This window comes from Mus pahari, chromosome X (assembly GCF_900095145.1).
Source record: "Mus pahari chromosome X, PAHARI_EIJ_v1.1, whole genome shotgun sequence".
In the NCBI taxonomy this organism is placed as follows: domain Eukaryota; kingdom Metazoa; phylum Chordata; class Mammalia; order Rodentia; family Muridae; genus Mus; species Mus pahari.
In genome coordinates this window covers 58,776,142-58,796,850 of record NC_034613.1, presented here as the reverse complement: position 1 = coordinate 58,796,850, position 20,709 = coordinate 58,776,142, and the positions used below count along the sequence as shown (strand labels likewise).

The following is a 20,709-nucleotide window of genomic DNA, read 5'->3' as shown; positions in this document are numbered from 1 at the left end:
TAGTGTTTACTATAGCTGGAGATTTTTCTGGTGAGCTGGAACACTGAAGATGATATTTACAGGGTGATTTTTAGGGACATAAGATGAATGTAGAGGATCTTAAGGAGAGATAGTCATAATTCATAAGGAAATGCTGCAAGTTAGGTGAACTGTTTTCAAACGTCAAGATTCTTTCCAAGGATCCTAAGGTGAAGCACTACCTCAGATTTTCACTTTATAAACAGAAAATTAAGGTATTACTTACAGAGTTTAGTGTTTTCTTTGGAATTTTCATGTAAATGACTTATACTAATATAAACTTTAACAACAACAACAACAACAACAACAACAAAAACCTAATGACTGTATTTTAGCCAAGAACTTTTGAATGTGATAATAAAGAAAGTTGAAAAAAATATCTAAAAAAAAAATAGAAAATGTGGGTAATATTTGGAAAGTCCAGAGACTGAGGACACTAGGAAATAAATTGTGCATTGTTAATTTTAAGAAGTGATAACTTGACTTTTGATTCCACAGATTTTATATGTATATCTATCAAAATATAGGAAGTTGTGGATTTGCCAAGGCATGGATTTCTGGGAGGACAGCTTTCAGTCCAGTCTGTTTTCTCAAGTCTAAGATAAGTGTGAAATTTTGATGATGAAGTTGTGCATCTTGTAAAGGAGACTTTTGTGCAAAGACAATCTCAGGCGAGGAATTAAGTTTTAAACTGTTTATACAAGATGATGTCATAAAGTTATCAAATTAGGTATTTCTCCTCACCATTAAAAATGAGAAAAGTATAGGTACCAGGAACAGGATGTTAACAAAAGAGTCTTGTGGTGTGTCATTTCAAGAGTAGAATACTTAAACTTGTGTTTTGCTTGCTACCCTTGAGTTTATCATGTGGTTAGAACATCAAATCTGTGGGTTTGACAATGGTGTTTCTCACCTCAAGATTTAGTCTGTGGAAACCCCAAAACTGTTTAACAATGGATTCTGAGATACATTCTTTTCTGGACCCAAGAGTCTAGTTTGGGGAATGGCTACTGTGGAGGTCTCTGCAGGTCCCTTGTTCAGATGCATGTTAGATGTTTCTTTGAGTTCTCAGGGACCTGTCATCATCACATGTGCTTGTCATTCTTTGTTTTGAATCGTGTGGACTTAACTCAATATTGTAGGGATTTTCATTCCATAAAACACAAAAAATAAAGAGATATGAGAAATGTATATCAAATATTAAAAAATAAAACATACACTTCTCTCAAGTTGTAGTGTCCACTTACAATGACTTCAGTTTTTCACAGATATCAAAAATGCATAAAAACAAACATAATGAAAGAAAACTTTCCCAAATGAGTGAAGTTCCACCAGTGACCATTAAGACACTGGTAAAGGGTGAGTGCTGATGTGAGAGATGGCAGAGTGCCCACTACAACAAATGAGCATCGATGCGTAGCCAACACAGTCCCTGGCGAACATAGCGGACAAGATTGGTCATGCTGCTGTGCTGGGTCAGAGGCCCCATCAGTGTATCCAGATCACCAAAGAATTCTGAAAATCAGAGTAAAACTTGGTCAAGCCTTTATTAACATCATAAAACTATACACCAGATTAAAATACCAGATTGCTGTATTACTCAATACTACAATCATGCGGACATTAAAAGACTTACTCATTTGTTCATTCATCTGTTCATCTACTCCTTTGTTCAAGCAAAATTTAAAGGACTTAGTAGGGAACCTAACTTATTAGGCAGAGTATAGGAAACTCCAGGGAAGCTGAGCAGAAAATATAAGCATTGTCATCCAGCATTAAATGAATGTCATGGTAGAGTCTGAGGTAGGAAGTCTTGAAACTGATTTTGTAGGCTAGTAAATGATCAGCAAGTATCCACCACATGACATGATTACTTCTGGCTGACCTGAGAAATGGGATAGTCCTGAGGCTACATTACTAACTACTCGCCTATGTGGCTTGAATATTAAAAGGCCTGCTTTGGGGGAGTGTATGTGGGGAAGATGATATGGTGTCTGAAAATCTCCCTAGGCACCCCTTTTCCCACTTTACTTGTCTGACACTTTGTCTCAAGAAGTCTTACTGACATTTTTTTTTTCTTGTTAGCTCCCCACAGGGAAGGTGGCCTCAGCCTTCTATAAGAAACCATGCCTGTGCTGGATGAAGACAAGAAATCCAAATCCAGAGCAGGGGTGGAACTGGAGACTGTTTTAAAGTCGTTGAGACACCCTTCTGCCTTCTTAGAAAGCAATTTCTATGCGTAGATTACATGTACTTGATTGCTAAGCAGATGGTATTTCACTGAACAGTGCATTTATTCTTTATGTTTTATAGAACATATGGGCTTCTTCTCCAGGTATCAACTTCATTTGATTATGTGATACTTGTTAACCTGAGCAATTCAGTAAAAGGAATTTCTGCTGACAATGGAGTAAATTACTTCTGGCATCGAAACTTTTTTTGTAACATAATACTAAGAAAAATGTTAAACAACTAGTCTTTGTTGAATGAATGTGAGCCTTATATGAGCTAAGACATCCCCAGAAGATTCTGTATGAAGCTGTCTTTGGCACTTTAAATCAGACTGCCAAGTCACCATTTTAACAACTACTTCAATAGGGTAATATATGTAGCTGAGATATATAGGGACTAGGACTTTCTGATCAAAGGGCAGAAGGTAGATTAGCCCATTGACCTGTTTCAGGACCAGAACATTCTGTAATAAATTATCTTCAGCTGCAAGAGTGGGCATGCAAGAGTGGCAAGAATGAAGGCTTTCTACCAAAAGAGCCAACACTGTTCATCTTGATGTCAGAGCTTTTCATGAGTGGGATGTGAAGTTTTTATCTAAAGAGAAGCTTCTGAGTTATGTCACTTCTATCTATACACGGTAGATGTTAGAACACTCCTCACATCTGAGCAAGTCATAAATGACATGTCTGCAGAACTAAAGGTGGTAAGCACAGCATTCCACATTAGATTATCTTCCTGGGCCACGGAAGAGCCCAATGGCACAATTATCACCATGCATTCTCTCTGTTGCTACAATGACAGTGTTGTTTGGATTCAATATTAGGCAAAGAATTTAGCAACTCCTTGGCAGGCTATGCTAATGATGAGATTAGCACTATTTCACCCTAGATTCAGCACTGTCATCATGCTGCTCCTGGAAAATTCTGCCATTAACTTAGAAGAAACTTCTTGAATAGATTTTGAACATGAATGCAATTATAAAGGAAATCTATAAATATTAAATTCCCCTCAGTTACTGTTATAAAACAAGACTTAATATAACTAGATAAACCAGACATATCTCATATGCCTAGGTCTTTGTTTGCAGTTCTAGAGCCTTTGTGGGGGCATAATTGTCTAGGCACCTTGTATCTAGGTTTCTAGAAGTCTAGGAAAGCAGACTATATAAGAATTTCCTTTGTTCAGATAACTGAGTTCAAACCTTTTGCCAAAGGTCTCTAAACACCTGTCTCAAAATATGTTTTATAGGGACTGGAGAGATGGCTCAGCAGTTAAGAGCACCAAATGCTTTTCCAGAGGTCCTGAGTTCAATTCCCAGCAACCACATGGTACCTCACAACCATCTGTAATGGGATCCAGTGCCTTCTTCTGGTGTGTCTGAAGAGAGCAACAGTGTACTCATCTAAATGAGATAAATAAATATTTTTTAAAAATAATATTTTTTAAAAAGTTTTATAGATAGGCAGAGTAGCCTATTGGTTTCAACTCAGATTCTGAAATCAGCTACTTTGACATTCTCCTCCTGCTTCTGGCAACCTTTAAGAGTTTTGATGTAACAGGGAAATGTTCATCTTCAAATATACTCAGTGTCTTCATCTATAAAATAAGGACAAATGGAACAACAAACAACAAATAGCATAGTATCTGAGACATAGGAGTTAGTATATACACAGTTGTAAGGATGTGTATATATTCTCAGGAGTCAGTAGAAGTTGAGAGCTGGGTTTAGAGTTAAATCTATGTGTCAAATGAAATGAGCTTTGGTAACCATGGAATTTTGTCTATGTGTTATATATACATGCATGTATTCTTATGCTTGCATGTTTGTTAGGGAGTACACATGTGTTTATGTGTATGTAGAAGAGTTTGATGTGCGAGTTGTCTTCTGCTATAAATCACTTTCCACCTAAAATTGAATTTTGTTATTCTGCCTGTGTGTGTGCGCGCACGTGTGTGCGCGCATGTGTGTGTGTGTGTGTGTGTGTGTGTGTGTGTGTGTGTGTGTCCTACATCCTTGAAACTCATACTGCTCAGGACCTATCAAAACCCTTTTCCACCCCAAGGAACTTAGATTGAGGAGGAAGCTAATTGTTTACCCATGCTGGAGATATTTATATTACTCTAGCCTGCTTGTAACCTCTTTCAAGTTTGATTCTAATAGATCCCCAGAAGTCTCCAACTTGTTTACAACTGGCAATTCTGTAATCAGTGGGCAAGTGAATGGACAGAGTAAAAATGTGGTATTGGTTTTACTTCCCAATGACATTAGGTTGGTGAGGCTTTATGTTTGAGTCTAAATGATGGTAGAGGTCACAGATAGCAGCACAAGTCATCAATGATTATTGACCCTAGTAAAACAGGGTCTTCTTTCCATTTCTTATGTAGCACATCTCATGCCTTCCCATAAATAGAACCTTGGTCTTCCTGTCAGGGTGTGAAGAAATTCCAGATGAACTTTAGTCCTTACTTACAAATGCAAACTGTGTTGTCATGTATTCATCTGTAGCTGATGAGTATAATGAAGGTGCCTGACCTTAGTTCCTCCTCACCTTTCAAAAAACAAACAGTAGCCAAGGGGACCTTAATTAATTTTGAATCTCTCACTCCTTTTGCCTTGGCAATTATTTCTCTATGATCCTTGTCTCTGAGTGAAATTCTGAAACTGTCATTTGCAAATACATTACAGATTAGATTAGTTTAAGCTTTGAAGGAGAATAAATAAATAAAAATAAGTTACAGTGTCAGCCCTAAGCTAACTTCCTCTCACCTAAGACAAAGTAATCAGAACTGAATAATATAAGGCCAACAGGCACAAGGGACCTAGTCCTCCAAAGCACAAGTGACCAACTGCATCCTCATCCTTAGGCAAAGAATAGATAAGATCATCATACCTTTATTGTCTCTTGTTAGTTTGTCAGCCATATCCCAGTGTTCATAGCCCCGAAGCACATTACTGGTAATATTCACATGGCTAGCAGCCATGTGGTGGATGCGCTGGGGAATTGTAACAGGGCCGTTGTTACAATTCCCCATTGAGTTGATGGGAGAGACATTGTTGAGAGACACTGGGGATGGAGTATTCCTGGAGAATGGAAAGAAACAGGTCAGGTTAAGTTGGTAGGTAAGAGTGACAGCAGGGTTTTGGATGTATACAGCATGGAGGATCCCTTGTCACATTGGGTTCTCTTTAGAATACCACTAGCCAGAGAAAAGTTTAGTGTGATAAAGATGTGTGAAAATTCATATGAATACCCACATCTCTTTGGTCCTTTTCAGACAAGATCCTACAGTTCCAGTCAAATATTTAAATTAAATATTTATTCAGAGGATCTAGTATAGGAGAAACATATTGGCACTGCAGGTCTGTATCATCTGACTAACCTACCCAAGTCTATATATAGTGCTGGCACAAGAAAAACGTATCTTTATTCATTTTTCTAGCTAAAAACACTGAGGTCATTACTGCCTCTAAAATTGGAGAGCTCTTGTATACACCGCTGGTTTTGTTTTAAAATAGAGAAGAGGAATGGAGAGAAGGAGTGGGAGAAGGGAAGTGGTAGAGAGAGGGAGGCCGGGGTGGGGAGAGAGATAGAGGGAGGGAGAGAGAGTTGGGTAAATATTTCTTTGACATTAATACTATTTACAAATGTGGCTCTTACTTTGAGTATATAAGATATATAACAATGTTTAAGAAAAAGAAACCACTCAGACCTTTGATGCTTTCTCTACCTGCTTTAGAATGATAACTGACAGAAGACATGATGTACAATATTGGTCTATCTTCAAAGTGTTTTGTGGAAACTACAGTGACAGGTCATTACAAATACAGTTGCCACAATAAACCAAGTGCAGTTTGTCAAAGCCCCTTGAGGTACAGCATTGGAGAAGCTAGAAAGAAAAGTAAGACTTCAGGATTTTTTTAGGATATGTAATATAGATGGACTAGTAATTGATGACTTTATCATCATGGTATTTTATAAGGAGGCTTCAAAGTCCTTACTTTTGACAGTTCCAGTGTTTGGTCACATTTTCATTGAGTTCTTTAACATCAGTGACAATCAGTTACCTGTTGGGTACACATAGCAGGGAGGTAGTACTTTTCAGGACCTGAGCTTAGGATAGCCTGATACAGACTTGCCTAGAGACAGGACTGAATGCATGAGCAATCACAAATGTATTCACTGTGGTCAGGACCTTTTGAGGGATGAGAATAAATAGGCATCCCTATGTGGCAATGCATTCCTGTAGTTTCAGATACTTGAGAGTTTCAGGAGTGGAGGTTGTTAAGGATAGAGATTTGAGACTAGCCTAAGCAACAAAACAAACATAAAAACAGCAGAAATGAGTCAGAACTATGTTTAAGAGTCTGCTTTTTGAAGGAGCCTCTTGTCCACCCCAGAGCAACATCGAGGAGTTCTATATCATACTCCATGGCTCTAGTCCTTTACCAAGTTTTATTACCGGCAACTTGGTATCTCCATGGTGGCTGTGTTTCTCAGTCTATACCTGCTCACAGCAGAGAGGCACATACATTTGATTTGGGAAACAGGTCACATATATCAAGATGCTGAAGTGTTATTGATAAGCTATGTGAATAATTGAAGCTGAAATCCTCTTTTTTCAGACACATGTAAATTGTGTCTACGGTCATGAGAGAAAAATCAGGTATTTCTGTTAATGGAATCTATTTTATGGAGTGTTCTGGTCTTGGTAGAAAGGTAGATCTTCAAATCTGCTATGTATTTGTGTGGTATAGGAACATGTGAAGGTTTCCCAACTATGTTTATGATTTCTGAGATATTTTCCTGCTTCACCATAGCATGATTTATTCCCAAGGCAGGGATGGGATATGGGGATTTCCAAGCCAAGGAATAGTAGCAAACAGGGCTAGTTAGTGATACAATTTTTTTGTCTTCATAGGTCACATGTGCTATTTTATAATTTTTCTGTTTGGTAATTATAATTAATTCCTAAATGTTAGCTTATAGCTAGAAATTCATACATTCTCATTTGTAATCTCTGGAGATTACAAACTGCCAGGAGATACATATTGAAAAAGGAACTCTAGGTGCTAGAATCCTAAGATGTCACAATTCTAAACCCATCTTAGCACAAAATTGCCATGTACCACCAAGCATGGCCCTTCTAGTTGATAGGCCTTATTTTCCTACAATGTTTTCTATCATGTCTGTAAGTCACAAGGAAAAAAAGAACACATGTTCATAACTTTGCTTAATAGTTCCTGAAAGTCTGTTTTTTCATTGTTGTTTTGTTTTTTATCACACATAGAAACTTAAAAAGAGTAAGTTTATAGACACAGTGAAGAGAATCACAGTTAGTGCAGGCTAAGAAGAAGATGGCATAATTTGAAAACTGGTCCAAAATCCAGTTATTTACACAGGCAGAATAAGTTGTATTGTTCTAAAGACAGTGGAACAAGTACAATTTTATATGAACTTACTGTATGTTTTATAAGGAGGGGAATTGTAAGATGACCAGCAAACATAGGAAGTATATATTTAGGAACATGGCATTCTGATTATCCAGATTTGATCATTATATATTTTATATATGTATTAGTTCATCACATTGCTCCCTTAACCTCATGGGGAACACAGTTCCTCCCACTTCTCTTTTCTCAGAAATTTCATTTCAGATATTCCATGACTTTTTCACAATTGTACCACTGCTCCCTGTCTTTTTCTCTTTTTAGCTTCTTCCATGAGATTAACCAAAATATAATATAATATAATATAAATATTAAGACATTGAACAAGGAAATTGAAGAAGAAACCAGAAGACAGAATGATTGCCTATGTTTATGGACTGGTAGAATTAATATTGTGAAAATGGCCATCCTCCCAGAAGTAATTTACAGAACGATGTAATCTGTACTCAAATTCCAACTCAATTCTTCATAGAAATTGAAAAATAATCTGAAATTTCATTTAAAAGTATACACGCACACACACACACACACACACACACACACACACACACACACACTGCCCACTCCACCCCACCCCACAGCATAGCACAGCACGACTGTCAACCTAAGGGAGTGTACTTTTGTTAGACTTAAGAAGCATTACATGAGTCTTTTAATGTGACCTCACAAGCTTCAAATGTGTTTGAGCTCTTCCATTTCTGAATTTAACACACACACACACACACACACACACACACATACACACACACATATACACAAACACATACACACATACACACACATACATACACACACATATACACACACACATACACACACACACACACACACACACACACACACACACACACAATTCCCAATGATTTTTTTTTTTTTTTACTATCTGCTTACCTGACCTTACCCTTTCTTTATTCTGTGCTCAGAGAAAATAGCTTTCTCTGGACCTTTCAATGGTTATTTTTATTTTCTAAACTTCCAGAGAGACAAACCATCTTTCCTTTTGCTCATCAGTGTAATAGTAAGACCTAATTCAACCACTGAAGTGGTGCTTTCTTTCAGTACAGTAATTGAGCTAAAGTGTAGTTCTTAATGGATTTGTTCCCTTGCTCTGAATGGGTTTATGATCTCAGAGTAGAGTTCACTGGTCCACATTTTGGAGTACACTTTGTAGATATTTATAGAGTTACAGTTGAGGCTATTCTACTCATGAGGAAGGTATTTTGATCAGAGATGCAAGATTTTTTGAGGTGATAAAAATTAGAAAAAGCAAGTATAACAGCTTCATTGTGAATGTGTCCACTGACTTTTTCTTCCTATACAGACAGGAATGAGCTTGGAAGTTATGGGTTACTTTTGAAACCAGAGCTGTTGTGGCTAGTCAGGAAAGTTGGCATAGGCACATTATGGAGACAAAGTGGGGTTCATTCATAATTGCTCTCTGTAAGGATCATCTCCTCTATGGTTCCCAGTTAGCATAAAACTGGCCCCTTTCATTTCAAAGGGAGAAGGGCAAATCTAGAAGGAGAGTGGCCTTAGTTCCATACCAAGAGTCTCCTGCAGACTCTCTCTGTAGTGTTCTGAAGTCTAGGTGGGGGAGGGGTGTTAGCTGATAGGACTCTAAATAAGGCTGTGAGTCTGGGTCTATCCATGAGGTCTATCCATGTCAGCATCAGAGTACATTTCTTTTATATTTAGGTCAAGGTATTTTAGTACTGATATAAAAATCTCCATGAATGCCCAGATAAGTGGCTGACTAAGTACCCTCACATTTTTAGCTCTATTATGCCTTTGGTTTTATTAAACATCACTTACCATATATCAATGAATATTTCATTGACTTTTCATTACCAAGTGAATCACTGACAAATCATTGCAGTGGATTTAACTTTATCCCACCTTCCAGAAATGGTACGTTGCTTGCCATCTCTTTAGCAGATATTTTATGGCCATAATTTAGCTTATAGATCTTTAAGGAACTACATCATTTAAAACTTTTCTGTCTTTCCAACAGCTGAAACCTGGCTAGAATTCTGTGTGCAGAAAACTGACTGGAGTCTTGAAATTGTCCTTCACTCTTGAGCAATCAATGCAAAATATGTGGGGTCTATCCAATCATTCATTTTCATGAAAAAGCAATTTTTGGTAGCATACTTACTTTCCATTGCCTACCCAAGGAGATGATATCTGAGTAACTTTTGAAGCATTTTGCTGAAAGAGAGAGAGAGAGAGGGAAATAAGGACATCTATTTTGTGTTTATTAATTCAGAAACAGATGTAAGTGTGATTTAGAGTACATTAATATTGATTGCAGCATTTCGGGATGCAGAGCTAGAATGTATGTGCACATCAGCACACCACGACGCACACTCGATGAAAATAGCTGGTTAGGATAATTAGTGGGCTCCAATCAGGACCATGAAAGTCACTTGATGAAAGATCTTATATACTAAAAGGCCCAGTGAAATCAGACTCAGTTCTCCAAGAAGTGGTTTAATTATCCTCATCTGAAATTTATTCTGCAAAACAAGCCCTTCAGAGAACAAGTAAGTTTTTCTTTCACCTTTAGCATTAGTTGCAAACTTTTTCCATGGGATACAGGTTTGGCTGTAATGCCTGGTATCTAAGGAAGATGTCAGAATCAAGCAATATATTTTGCTCACTTGTTTGTTTTCAAGACTCATTGTGATTTGTGATCATTACATGCAAATTTTTATGGCTGGCTGTCTTCTCTATTTAGCAATGCAACTAGTCCAGGGCTGCATTGCAAAAGAAGTTGGAATTCAAAACCTTCTCTTGTTTCTCTGACAGAATCTGTCTGATTTATAGTACTGGCTTCTTGATTTTGTTTTTGTTTGTTTGTTTGTTTGTTTGGTTGGTTGGTTGGTTGGTTTTGGTTTTAGTTTTGGTTTGTTTGGTTGGTTAGTTTTGTTTCTGTTTTGGTTAGGTTTTGAGTATTTTTGTTTGTTTTGTTTTCTGGCCACAACCTTTTGGATGAATGAAAAACCTGACACTCAGCATATACCCTAACAGAACAGGGATCCAGCTGATTGTGACCCCAGTCTGAGTCAGGTCTTCTCATGGCAATTGTAGCCAGGCTGGCAGTCTTCTACTAGTCTCTGGTCTCCACTCTAGCCCTCCTTGCAAAAAGGAACTTGAGAGGAGAGTCAGCCTTTGCTAGAGTCAGTAGAATTCAGTGCTGCCCCGGTGTCACAGACAGAGTGAATTCTGAAGACTCAATTCAGTTTTAAACTTGAATGAGTGCAAAACATTCACTGACTACCTAGCATCTGTTTGGTGTTTTCCAATTCCCTCATAAGGCACAGAGGACAGCTATTAGAAGAGTGGCTATCAGTGAGATGACAAATCCATCTTGTTTGGGGAACAGGACTTGACACACTGGTTTTTACTGTTTGTTTATTTCTGGGCCCTATAGGGATTTTTAGAAGTTCAGTAAAATTCAAAATCTACCTTTCTACAGTATACTGTAACAAAGAACTAAGGAACTATTGGATATGATCCCCTTTCACCCACATGAGCACTAGCTTTGTGGTATTACATCCACATCACATAGTAACTGGGAATTTTGTTCATAATCCCAGATGAATCACAGTGCTTTCATGCAGACATATACTGGTACTCATGGGCTACTTGCTACAAGGTCATGATATGGTTCACTTCAGACAACTGCTAGGTGCAATGTAGCCAAGTGGCCTCACATACTTGCAAAAAGTCATTTTTTTCTCTAAGGTCAGGCCTAAAGAAAGGAGCAGTGAACTACCTCGATTCTAATTTATAGTTAGTGTTAGTAGACTGAAGCTATATTAGAACATAGAGTAGCTAATCCCAGTACCAGACTACTTCTTGGATTTTAGGTTTGTTAATTTTCAAATAATGGTATTGTATTTTGTGGTTACCTTTCTTATTTATTTGTAAACTAAAAGCAAACCAAACCAACCAAACAAATAAAAGCCAACAACCTTAGCTTTCTAGAGGATGACTTCATCCATTTATTTTCTTTGATAATCAATGCAATCAAATTCCTTAAACTGAAATGATTGCATACCAAGAAGGGACATAAACAGATGTCCAATATGGCCATGGTGACTTCTATCACAGCTAAAGGATTTCTTGGCTAGATTTAAATGAGATTGTGGACACAAGTTATGATCAAGTTCCCCTAGTTGTAATCAAGAGCCTTCCATAGGCCATTTGTACTACTGTGTACCTTCTCCCTTAGGAGTCAGAATGCTGTGTGGCCAGCTAAAGGGAAAGAGGTTAGGCCCATGGCAGTATTTATCGTCTCTTAGTTGTCTGACATCTGATTAACATGCCTAGCATGTTTCATTAGGCCTTTGGTCACTGTATACCTATGAATCATACAAAATAAGTGTTACCTTAAAATATTCCATCAGTGATCTGGAGTACTTCATAGCATGGTCCTTCTTCAGTTTAAACATCCTCAAATAGAGAAGTGACAAACACCGGTAGCTGGGTGAGGAAAGAAGGATTCAATTAATGACAGTGCCTCATGAAGACCATATCCTGTTAAATACAAAAAGTCATATTTTGCAGTCACTCGTTGACTGAGATTAGACTGAGGAACATGTCTAAATAAAAACTCTCATAAAATGAAGGTGGAATTATTAATATCCCATTTTGATAAGGGTATAAATTGCAGCGGGGGGAGTAGACGTTTAGTCAGCAACTGAAGAAATCCATTAGTATCCTTTAACAGTTCACCAGAAAGCTAGAATAATGAGCTGAGGTAAGCTGCTTAAGTTGATGTGGAGTGTTCACATCCCTCTGCAACATTTCAGCAGTTTTCTTCTACCCTCTGTGCAACTCACCATAATACTGCTAGCTTTTTATCCCCATCAGAAGCCAAGGGGCTTGCAAAGTTCTTCAGTCTCATTGCATACCTTTGAAAAAAACATAAACACTTTAGTGGAATCTGGATTACCTTTCAAAATTCTGATTGCCAAAAATGAGTTAGGCTCCTCTCCCTACCATTAAAGGTGGAGGCCATAATGGTCCTTTCCTCAAATCATATACAAAAGGATTACCTACACAGTATTATAGAACCTGATGTGACATCAAGAACTGAACTCTACAAAAGCAAGTTTAATTGTGGACTCATGTTTTAGAGTGATGTTGTGAAATTTGCACGAGTTTCTAGTTATGTATAAATGCTGGCTGGGAAAATATTGTTTCTATGAGCTTGCTAGGTAAACAATATTATTGGTTGTATATGCAAGGTGGGCAAATATGTCAGTTTCACTTCACTTTATGAGATGAAACAATAATAAAGAGCTATGTCTGATGTTGGTTAGGGAAACCTCAGTCAGGTATAAACTCTTTTATAATGGCTCAAGTTTTCAATGTATTCTTATAAAAAGTGTGCATTCATGCATTCATGCATGTGTGCATGCTTCACATGGATGTGTGGGTGTGCACATTTGTGTGTTAAAGGAGGGCTGACTTCCCAGCATTTTAAGGTCTAAGCAACTTTTCTTTATGGGACTTGTATATTTTGCCTTCCTATTCTCTTTAATTGTTACTGTTTCATGCTTCAGTGATAAAAGATCAAGTGGTCCTTTTTCCCTCTCTCTTTTTTTTTTCTTTTTTCCTTCTAGTTGAGCACATCTCATTTTGAGCATTCAGAGTCTTGAGAAATCAATTCATTGCATAAAATAATTGTCTGAGATTTAATGCAATTTCACAGGTACTTATAGGAGAATAAGTAATTGAGTTCACTGTGGCAGAAAAAAAAATGTGAAGAGCATGTACAGGCTGCTTGGGTTATCCCTCATTTATGGAAGGCGACTCAGAACCTGTAGTGTCCTCTTACTTGCTACTTACAGCAGCCTCTCCAAAGCACCAGAGCCTGGCTCATCCCACTCAAGAGTTCATACTCCTCAGCATGTCATTTGCCCTGTTTTTATGGCAACTTCTCAGAATCTGTTGAGTGAATGTGTTTAGCAATGGGACTTACATACTTGATGCAGGTGCTTTCTGTTGTTACAATGGTGAGAACTGGGGCTTTTATAATGTAATATATCTGACTTTCTTTAACAGCTGGATTACTAAAGTGTCAAGTCATTGTGGTACATTCTTGTTTTCACAAATACATTTCTATTGCAGATTTCCAGGGCTCAGAGCAATTATAATTATTTGAAGGCAAAAAAGGACTCTTTCTCTATAGCTAGCACGTCATTGGGAAGAGAGAAATAAAAACCTCTTCTACATAATGTGTACTACTAAAAACTATATTCATATTGCAGTCATCCCTTAATTGCAACCACATTTGAAAGTTACTAGATAGTGGAATTTCAATTGCTGAAATGGGCCTGAAGACCTAGTTTGTTTCAACTCATTTTATTCCCAAAAGAAATTCCTCTCATTAAAAAATATAAAGAAAACAGAAATGAGTTCTTGCAAAGTTGGGGAAAATCTGAAATTAAAAAAAGAAGAAGAAGAACATTCTTGAATATGCCAACACCAGTGGCCTGGCTATGATACCTAACTTCAGCTACATAGGATATTATCAGTGCAGAAAATTTGGTGACGAGTACACAGGAATCCTTTGTATTATTCCCTACTACTCTACCTGAAATTATAATTGACTCAAAATCAAGATTAGAATATTGACATTGGAGAGACTTTTCAAAAAATTCTCCATTGCCTTTTACCAAGGTTCCACTAAAACATTTCTTGGAGCACTAGTGTCTCATGTAATGAAAATTGTAAGTAGTGAAGAAGAATTATTTTATGGATAATTAAGGAAGAAATAAATACTGTTTAATGATTTACTTCATGCTTTTACCACAGAGTAAAATTTAGTGTTTACCTTCTTAATTTTAAGAAGTGTTATTCTTAAATGTGAGTGTGTCTGTACAACTTTATGTACACCATGTGCTTCATTCATGAAGCCCACAGGGGCCAGTAGAGGGTGTTAAGACCCCTAAAACTGGAGCTGTAGGCAACTGTGAGCCCCCCCCCCTCTCTCTCTCTCTCTGTGTGTGTGTGTGTGTGTGTGTGTGTGTGTGTGTGTGTGTATGCTGGGAACAGAACCTAGGTCCTTTGCAAGAGTGGCAAACACCTGTAACTCTTAACCCACCTCTATAGCCTCTTCTTGTGGACAAACTTTGCAGAGAAAGAAAACATCCATAATGTCATACTTTTCACAATTACAACTTCAATCTTAATTCCTTCTGCTTTAATTTAGATACACACACATTTTTCATTTTATAATTTATATATAGTTCTGCAGCATGATTTAAGTTGTTTGAAGTACTAGAGATCAAAACCAGGGTCTCCCACATGATAGGCAAACATCCACCAATGAGCCATGCCTCAGGCCTTGATTTTACATTAATACAATTCCACATTTTCATGTCACTGTTTAGGCTTTATCATTATTATGTGTCAATGGCTGCAAAGCATTTTTTAATGTTCAACGATATAATAAATTACTCTTTTAATATTTGTTATGCAACTGTGATCTTAAATATTGACTTTAGGTTAGAACAATGCCCCTTTCCAATTAAAAAAAATCCTTTCTTTACTTACTTATTTAGTGTCATATGTATCCAACAATCCATGTTTGTAGGTTATAAGACAAATTACATAAGTCAGTATCAAATTCAAGTTGTCTGTCTTGGCTTCCATCACTTTTACCCAACAGAGCAAACTTACCAGTGCCTCCTTCCTTTTATAATAACCCAAAGAGAAGGCTTTAGAAAACATAGCTCTTGGGGGCAGCCTCTGACTCTGTTGCCTGCCTGTGCATCCTGTTCCCCTACTTGGACTGTCTGTTAGGCCCCCTGTAGGACAGGACATGCCTAGACCTGCTGGGACTAGATACTCCAGGGTGGAGTGGTATGCAAGGGGTCTCCCTTCTACTCCTGCAATGGGGTGGGGGAATGTGTAAGGGTGGGACTGGGAAGAGAGGCAGGAGGGGGGTTGTGATCAGGAGGTAAAGTAAATAAAAATAAAAGTCGAGAAATAAAAGAAAATATGGCTCATAATAGAAATCTGGAGAGCACAAGTTTGTTTTGATTAGGAAAGTCAAAGGCAAATGATAAAATAAGTATACTTTACTTTCACCTGTGACATCTTCATTTTAATTTTATGAATACTATAAGTTATGATACTCACTTTATAACCTCTGAAAGGGATAATTTACAAAACAGTGTCCATCAATTATAAATATTCTATGGCATTAATAAAATGGCAGGAACTAATTTCAGTGACTTTTGGACACATTAATTGTGGAAATGATAGTTAAGCAAAAAGTATTAACAGCTTCTGTTTAAGATTAATTTAGGAAAATGATTCTAGGAAAGCCATTTACCTGAGGAGCTCCACAGTCTCAGAATACATCGTATATGGGGACTTTGCTTCCAGAGGATCACGTTCCATGGCATTGCCACATTCAGTGAAGGACAAGGCTGCATCTGCGTAATTCACAGCTTTGCCAAATTTCTCAAACTGAAACAGGAAAATAACTGTCAACATGATACTCTTTTTTCTCCTTCATATAAACAAATAATTCACAACTGTGTGTAATTTTTGTCACCATGTTTCAGGGAACACTTATCATTTGGTAGAGGCACTTTGGGTTGTTACCACTGGGGGACAGGAGATGCCTAGAAGACAGAGACTACAGTGCTGCTAAGTATGATGAAATACAAGAAACAGTCTCTGCAATGGAGAACTAGATGTTAACAGATGTCCACGCTGAGATATGGAGATATATCAACACTGATACAGAGAGACGGCAGTGCACAAATTGGTCTTAATGATAAAAGAGCTGATTTAAGGTTCTATTGCCCTGACACTATGGCTGGCTGAGAAAAGAGAAATGCAGCCAAGGCATCAAAATGGATTATGGCACCATTATTGATATTCCCATTACTATTGGGCCAACTACAATCTAAATGCATGCCTTGGCTAGTTTCTAATCAGTAAATATACTGAATTGGCCAGGTATTGAAGTGTCATTTAGTCAGGGATTGCAACTAATATCTGCTTTTGTTTTCTTCATAGTCTGTTTCTTTCTTTAGAATGTCATGAGAATATCAATCCCATTATAAGGTAAAAAGTAATAGATCAAAAAGGGAGAAGTTCTAGTATGACAGTTGACAATAGTCACATCATTTTCATTGGAAATGATGGATTCAGATGGTGTCAAAAATATAGCACTATTAAATATTTTACTTTAGTAAGATTTTATTGAAAAAGGTTTTAGCCCTGATAATGATCATGATTAAACTGACTTAGTCATACTGATTTCTTTTTCATGTGTAATGAATATTATATATGACACTTTCATAGTGAGGATTTTATTACAGGATTTTATGTTTTCAATTTTTTTTTACAGTTGGATGTAAAAAAATCCACTACTACAGAACTTTATGTAAAATAACTATAATGCAGATTTAATAATATTAATTTTGTATATCTTTTATCAAAATATTGTATATGTAATTGTGAAGATTTCAATTTTCAAAATGTTGGAATAGCTATCTCTGGAAAAGAAATAAATACAACTACCCAATGATTAGTTACAGGTCTTAAAGAATCTCTTATTGTAAATGACTTTACAATAATGTTCTTAAGCTTTTATGTACTGAAAAAATTCTGTGATTTCTGTAAGTTGTTGTACAGAATTACCGTTTCCCATTTATTCAACTTGCTCTTCTGGAAACTGAAATATATATATATATATATATATATATATATATATATATATATATAAACTAGTTTCTTTCTCTTTGTCTTACTGATTTCTTTGTGTCTTCAGGCTTGCATGTAAACTATTTCCCTTCTATTTTGCATTATTAGATAATTTCCTTCTGTCTTCAGACTTCAAGTAGCTTTCCCTATTGGGAATTAATTTATACATCTTGGGTTTTAAAGGTGAGTTATCATTAAACATTATTAAGGTGTAACCCATCTCTTTTCAAAAGGAAAGGATACTGAAATCCAGAAAGACAATTACATAGCCACAATGCCAGTAATTTCCATTTACAAACTGAGAGGTTTAAACTAGAAACATGTTTCTAACAGGAGGATAGATAAAAGCTCTCAAAGAAAATATTATCCTTCTGAATATATCTCAACCCTTCCCCCCATGATCACATTTCTCCAATAAATTTCTAAAACCATCTTTACATACTAACAATGAAATTTTAATAGCACAAAACACTGAGTATCTCTTATGTGATTGCTTTGAAGGGCCACAGCTCTATGCAATAGCTGGAATTTTCTACTTTACCCTAAGAATCAACTTTTGCCCACATGGAAGTAGTTGCTAGTGATGTTATTTCTCAACCATATTTTGGGGATCTCTTTTTTTCCAGTCCTTCAAATGTTCCCCTGCACATCCCAGTCTCTATACCATCCCATGTATCACCTTGTGAAGGGGACATCCATACACTGCCTCACTTTGATTTTAGAGAGGAAAAGGCTCCAGAGCACTTTTTTTGTTTGTTTTTTGAAATAGTGTTTCTCTGTGTACCTCTGGCTGTCCTGGAACTCACTCTGTAGACCAGGCTGGCCTCGAACTCAGAAATCCACCTGCCTCTGCCTCCCGAGTGCTGGGATTAAAGGCATGCGCCACCACGCCCGGCTCCAGAGCACTTCTTAAGTACCACAGAGTTCACAACATTTGGAGAAAACCTTTGGCCTTTCAGCAGCACTGTCACCCAGTAGCTTTTAAATTGCTGGCCATAATCCAGTGATCATAGACCAAATCCACCTGGGTGCCTTCAGAGGCATCCTCTAGCTTACCTTGTTAATTTTGTCTGCAGTGGTGTGGGAAAATTGTTTAAAGGGGAAATTTTATAGCACATAAAGGTTCCCTTCAGAAAATAGGTATACAACTTGAACAGCAGAGAAAAAAAACAACACATATTCAATGGGCAGAAGGAGTTGATGCTGGGCATATACTAGCTACAGTGCAGAGCCTGATAGGATGCCTCATCACTGTTTTTTAAGTGCCAAATGCATCTAAAGGCTGAAAAAACATAATGTACAGCTTAAGGATGATATTTTTACTCCTTGTAATGACACTGAACTGATCCTTCCAATAGTTCTGAGATATAGAAAGTTATGAAGAGCCTATCTCTAAGTCTGTCTGTAGTACTGTAGCTCATAAATGGTTGCATTTTGAAGTCAGTTGGTTATCTTTAGTTATTATGGCTGGGTTACAGTCCTATAAATTCTTATTTCATTGGTTTTGGATATAGCCTGAGGAACATGTGGTTAAGAGGATCAATTATGGTAAAATTTTCAACATAATCAGCTCATCACTGGTTTAACCTCAACCAAGATCCTGAGAGATAGATAGGAATTATTTCATTAGAAATCAAGATGATAGTATTGTCTTCCTATGATCAGTATAGGAAAGCTTGGTTATTGGCCCTGCTCTTGGAGCATGGGGCCAAATGCAACAAGAATCTGAGCTTTCTAGGGAGACTCAGGTTTTCTTAAATCAAAATTTGAGACCCATTCAGTGTCACTCAACACCTTCCACCTTCACACCCCAGATTTACAGTATGAGACCCAAAAGTAGCTCCCATCATATCCAGAGCATTTTGAAAAGTCATTTCAACTTATATAAAAGACTATGACAAGGATACATGTAAGAAAGCTTCTGAACTTGGGTTAGAAGGTAAAAGGTGACAAAGGCATAACAGGAGAACCAAGACCTTTGGGAGATGTGATGCTACAGAGTTCCTAAGCTCTTATGTCTCCATGTAAGAGCAGTGATGCTTTAAATCTCTGGGTGGTGCTACCTTTTTATTTGTTATTTTGCCCTATTTGTGAAAGATGTTCCTTGTTTTTGTTTCAAAAATCATATTTAGAGAGTGAGACAATGAGAAGAATGAACCTACCAGTGCATCAGCTTTGTGTTTCAGCTTCTTAGCCTCTTGCATATAAAAATCAGCATTGTGAACACTAAAGAACAAAATAAGCTCTTTTACAAACCAGCAAGTCATCTATTCATTTAGAAACTGAGAAGTACAATATTTTTGACTATTCATTCATTTCTACATGGTGCCTTGAAAAATACAGATTAATATTGTCATATATATATATATATATATATATATATATATATATATATATATATACCTTTAAATGATACTAACTGGAATTTGAAGTACAGGATAGCTTATTAGAGTAAAACTTATATAGTCTAAACCCAGTAATTACAGTTGCCCAAACATATTATATAGAATTTATCTATCTCCTTCTCCCCCCCTCTGTCTCTCTCACTGAAGTCATGAATAGGAATGAATAAAAATAGACCAGAGGAGAGAACCTGCCTTAGGAAACAGTAAAAAGATGGAGGGGTAAAGAGGACTAAAGACATTTATTACTGTTGATGGAGGTATGTGTGTCCAGTGGGGTTTCCTTTAACATTATAGGGCATGGTGTGAATGTCTTATATAGGGTGACACATACATGACTCTAGAAAATACATCCTACCCTCACCCCAATCACAACTCCCAAAATGAGTCTACAATAATCTGGGGACAACATACGAGTCATCAAATGTGAGCTTGGGTCTCCGGACATTGGTGCTACTGCTGGACAGGAGGGGCAGGGCTGCCCAGGATGTCATGTCCAGGTGACTGCTATCCATAAGGCCAGAAGTGATTGTAGGGCTGATGCTAGAAATAGTAGTGGTGGTGGTTGTGGTAGTGGCTGTAGCAGTGGTGGTGGCAGTAGCTGTGACAGTGGCAGTGACAATGGCAGGAGCAGTGGCAGTGGCAGTAGCAGTGGCAAGAGCCATATTGGCGACAGTAATGGTGGCAGAGGCAGCCTTTTTTGGAGCATCTCCCTCCTAGAAAAAAGGAAGACAAATAGCTTCCATTAGCTCGGGCTTTTTAAAACCATTTCTTCACAAATTATTTGAATGTCAAGCACAGTAGGAAACACAGCATGAAAAAAAGAAACAACACACATAGCTTGGAGATGTATATGAAGGTGATACTAGT

The 20,709-nt window shown here is 37.3% G+C and overlaps 1 protein-coding gene across 2 annotated transcripts in view; it reads right to left on the bottom strand.

Moving 5' to 3' along the window:
- Positions 1–360: 360 nt before the first annotated feature.
- The window catches only part of Aff2 (AF4/FMR2 family member 2), a 475,715-nt gene continuing 455,366 nt past the window's right edge, over positions 361–20,709 (bottom strand). For both annotated transcript variants that reach the window (XM_021187671.2, XM_021187672.2), the window contains exons 13-20: positions 20,254–20,555; positions 19,600–19,663; positions 16,053–16,189; positions 12,547–12,618; positions 12,094–12,187; positions 9,855–9,907; positions 5,142–5,332; positions 361–1,533 (exon numbers count right to left, since the gene is read on the bottom strand). In XM_021187671.2, the coding sequence (XP_021043330.1) occupies positions 1,412–1,533; positions 5,142–5,332; positions 9,855–9,907; positions 12,094–12,187; positions 12,547–12,618; positions 16,053–16,189; positions 19,600–19,663; positions 20,254–20,555 (1,035 nt within the window). In that variant the 3' untranslated portion in view covers positions 361–1,411. The remainder of the gene's footprint in view (positions 1,534–5,141; positions 5,333–9,854; positions 9,908–12,093; positions 12,188–12,546; positions 12,619–16,052; positions 16,190–19,599; positions 19,664–20,253; positions 20,556–20,709) is intronic.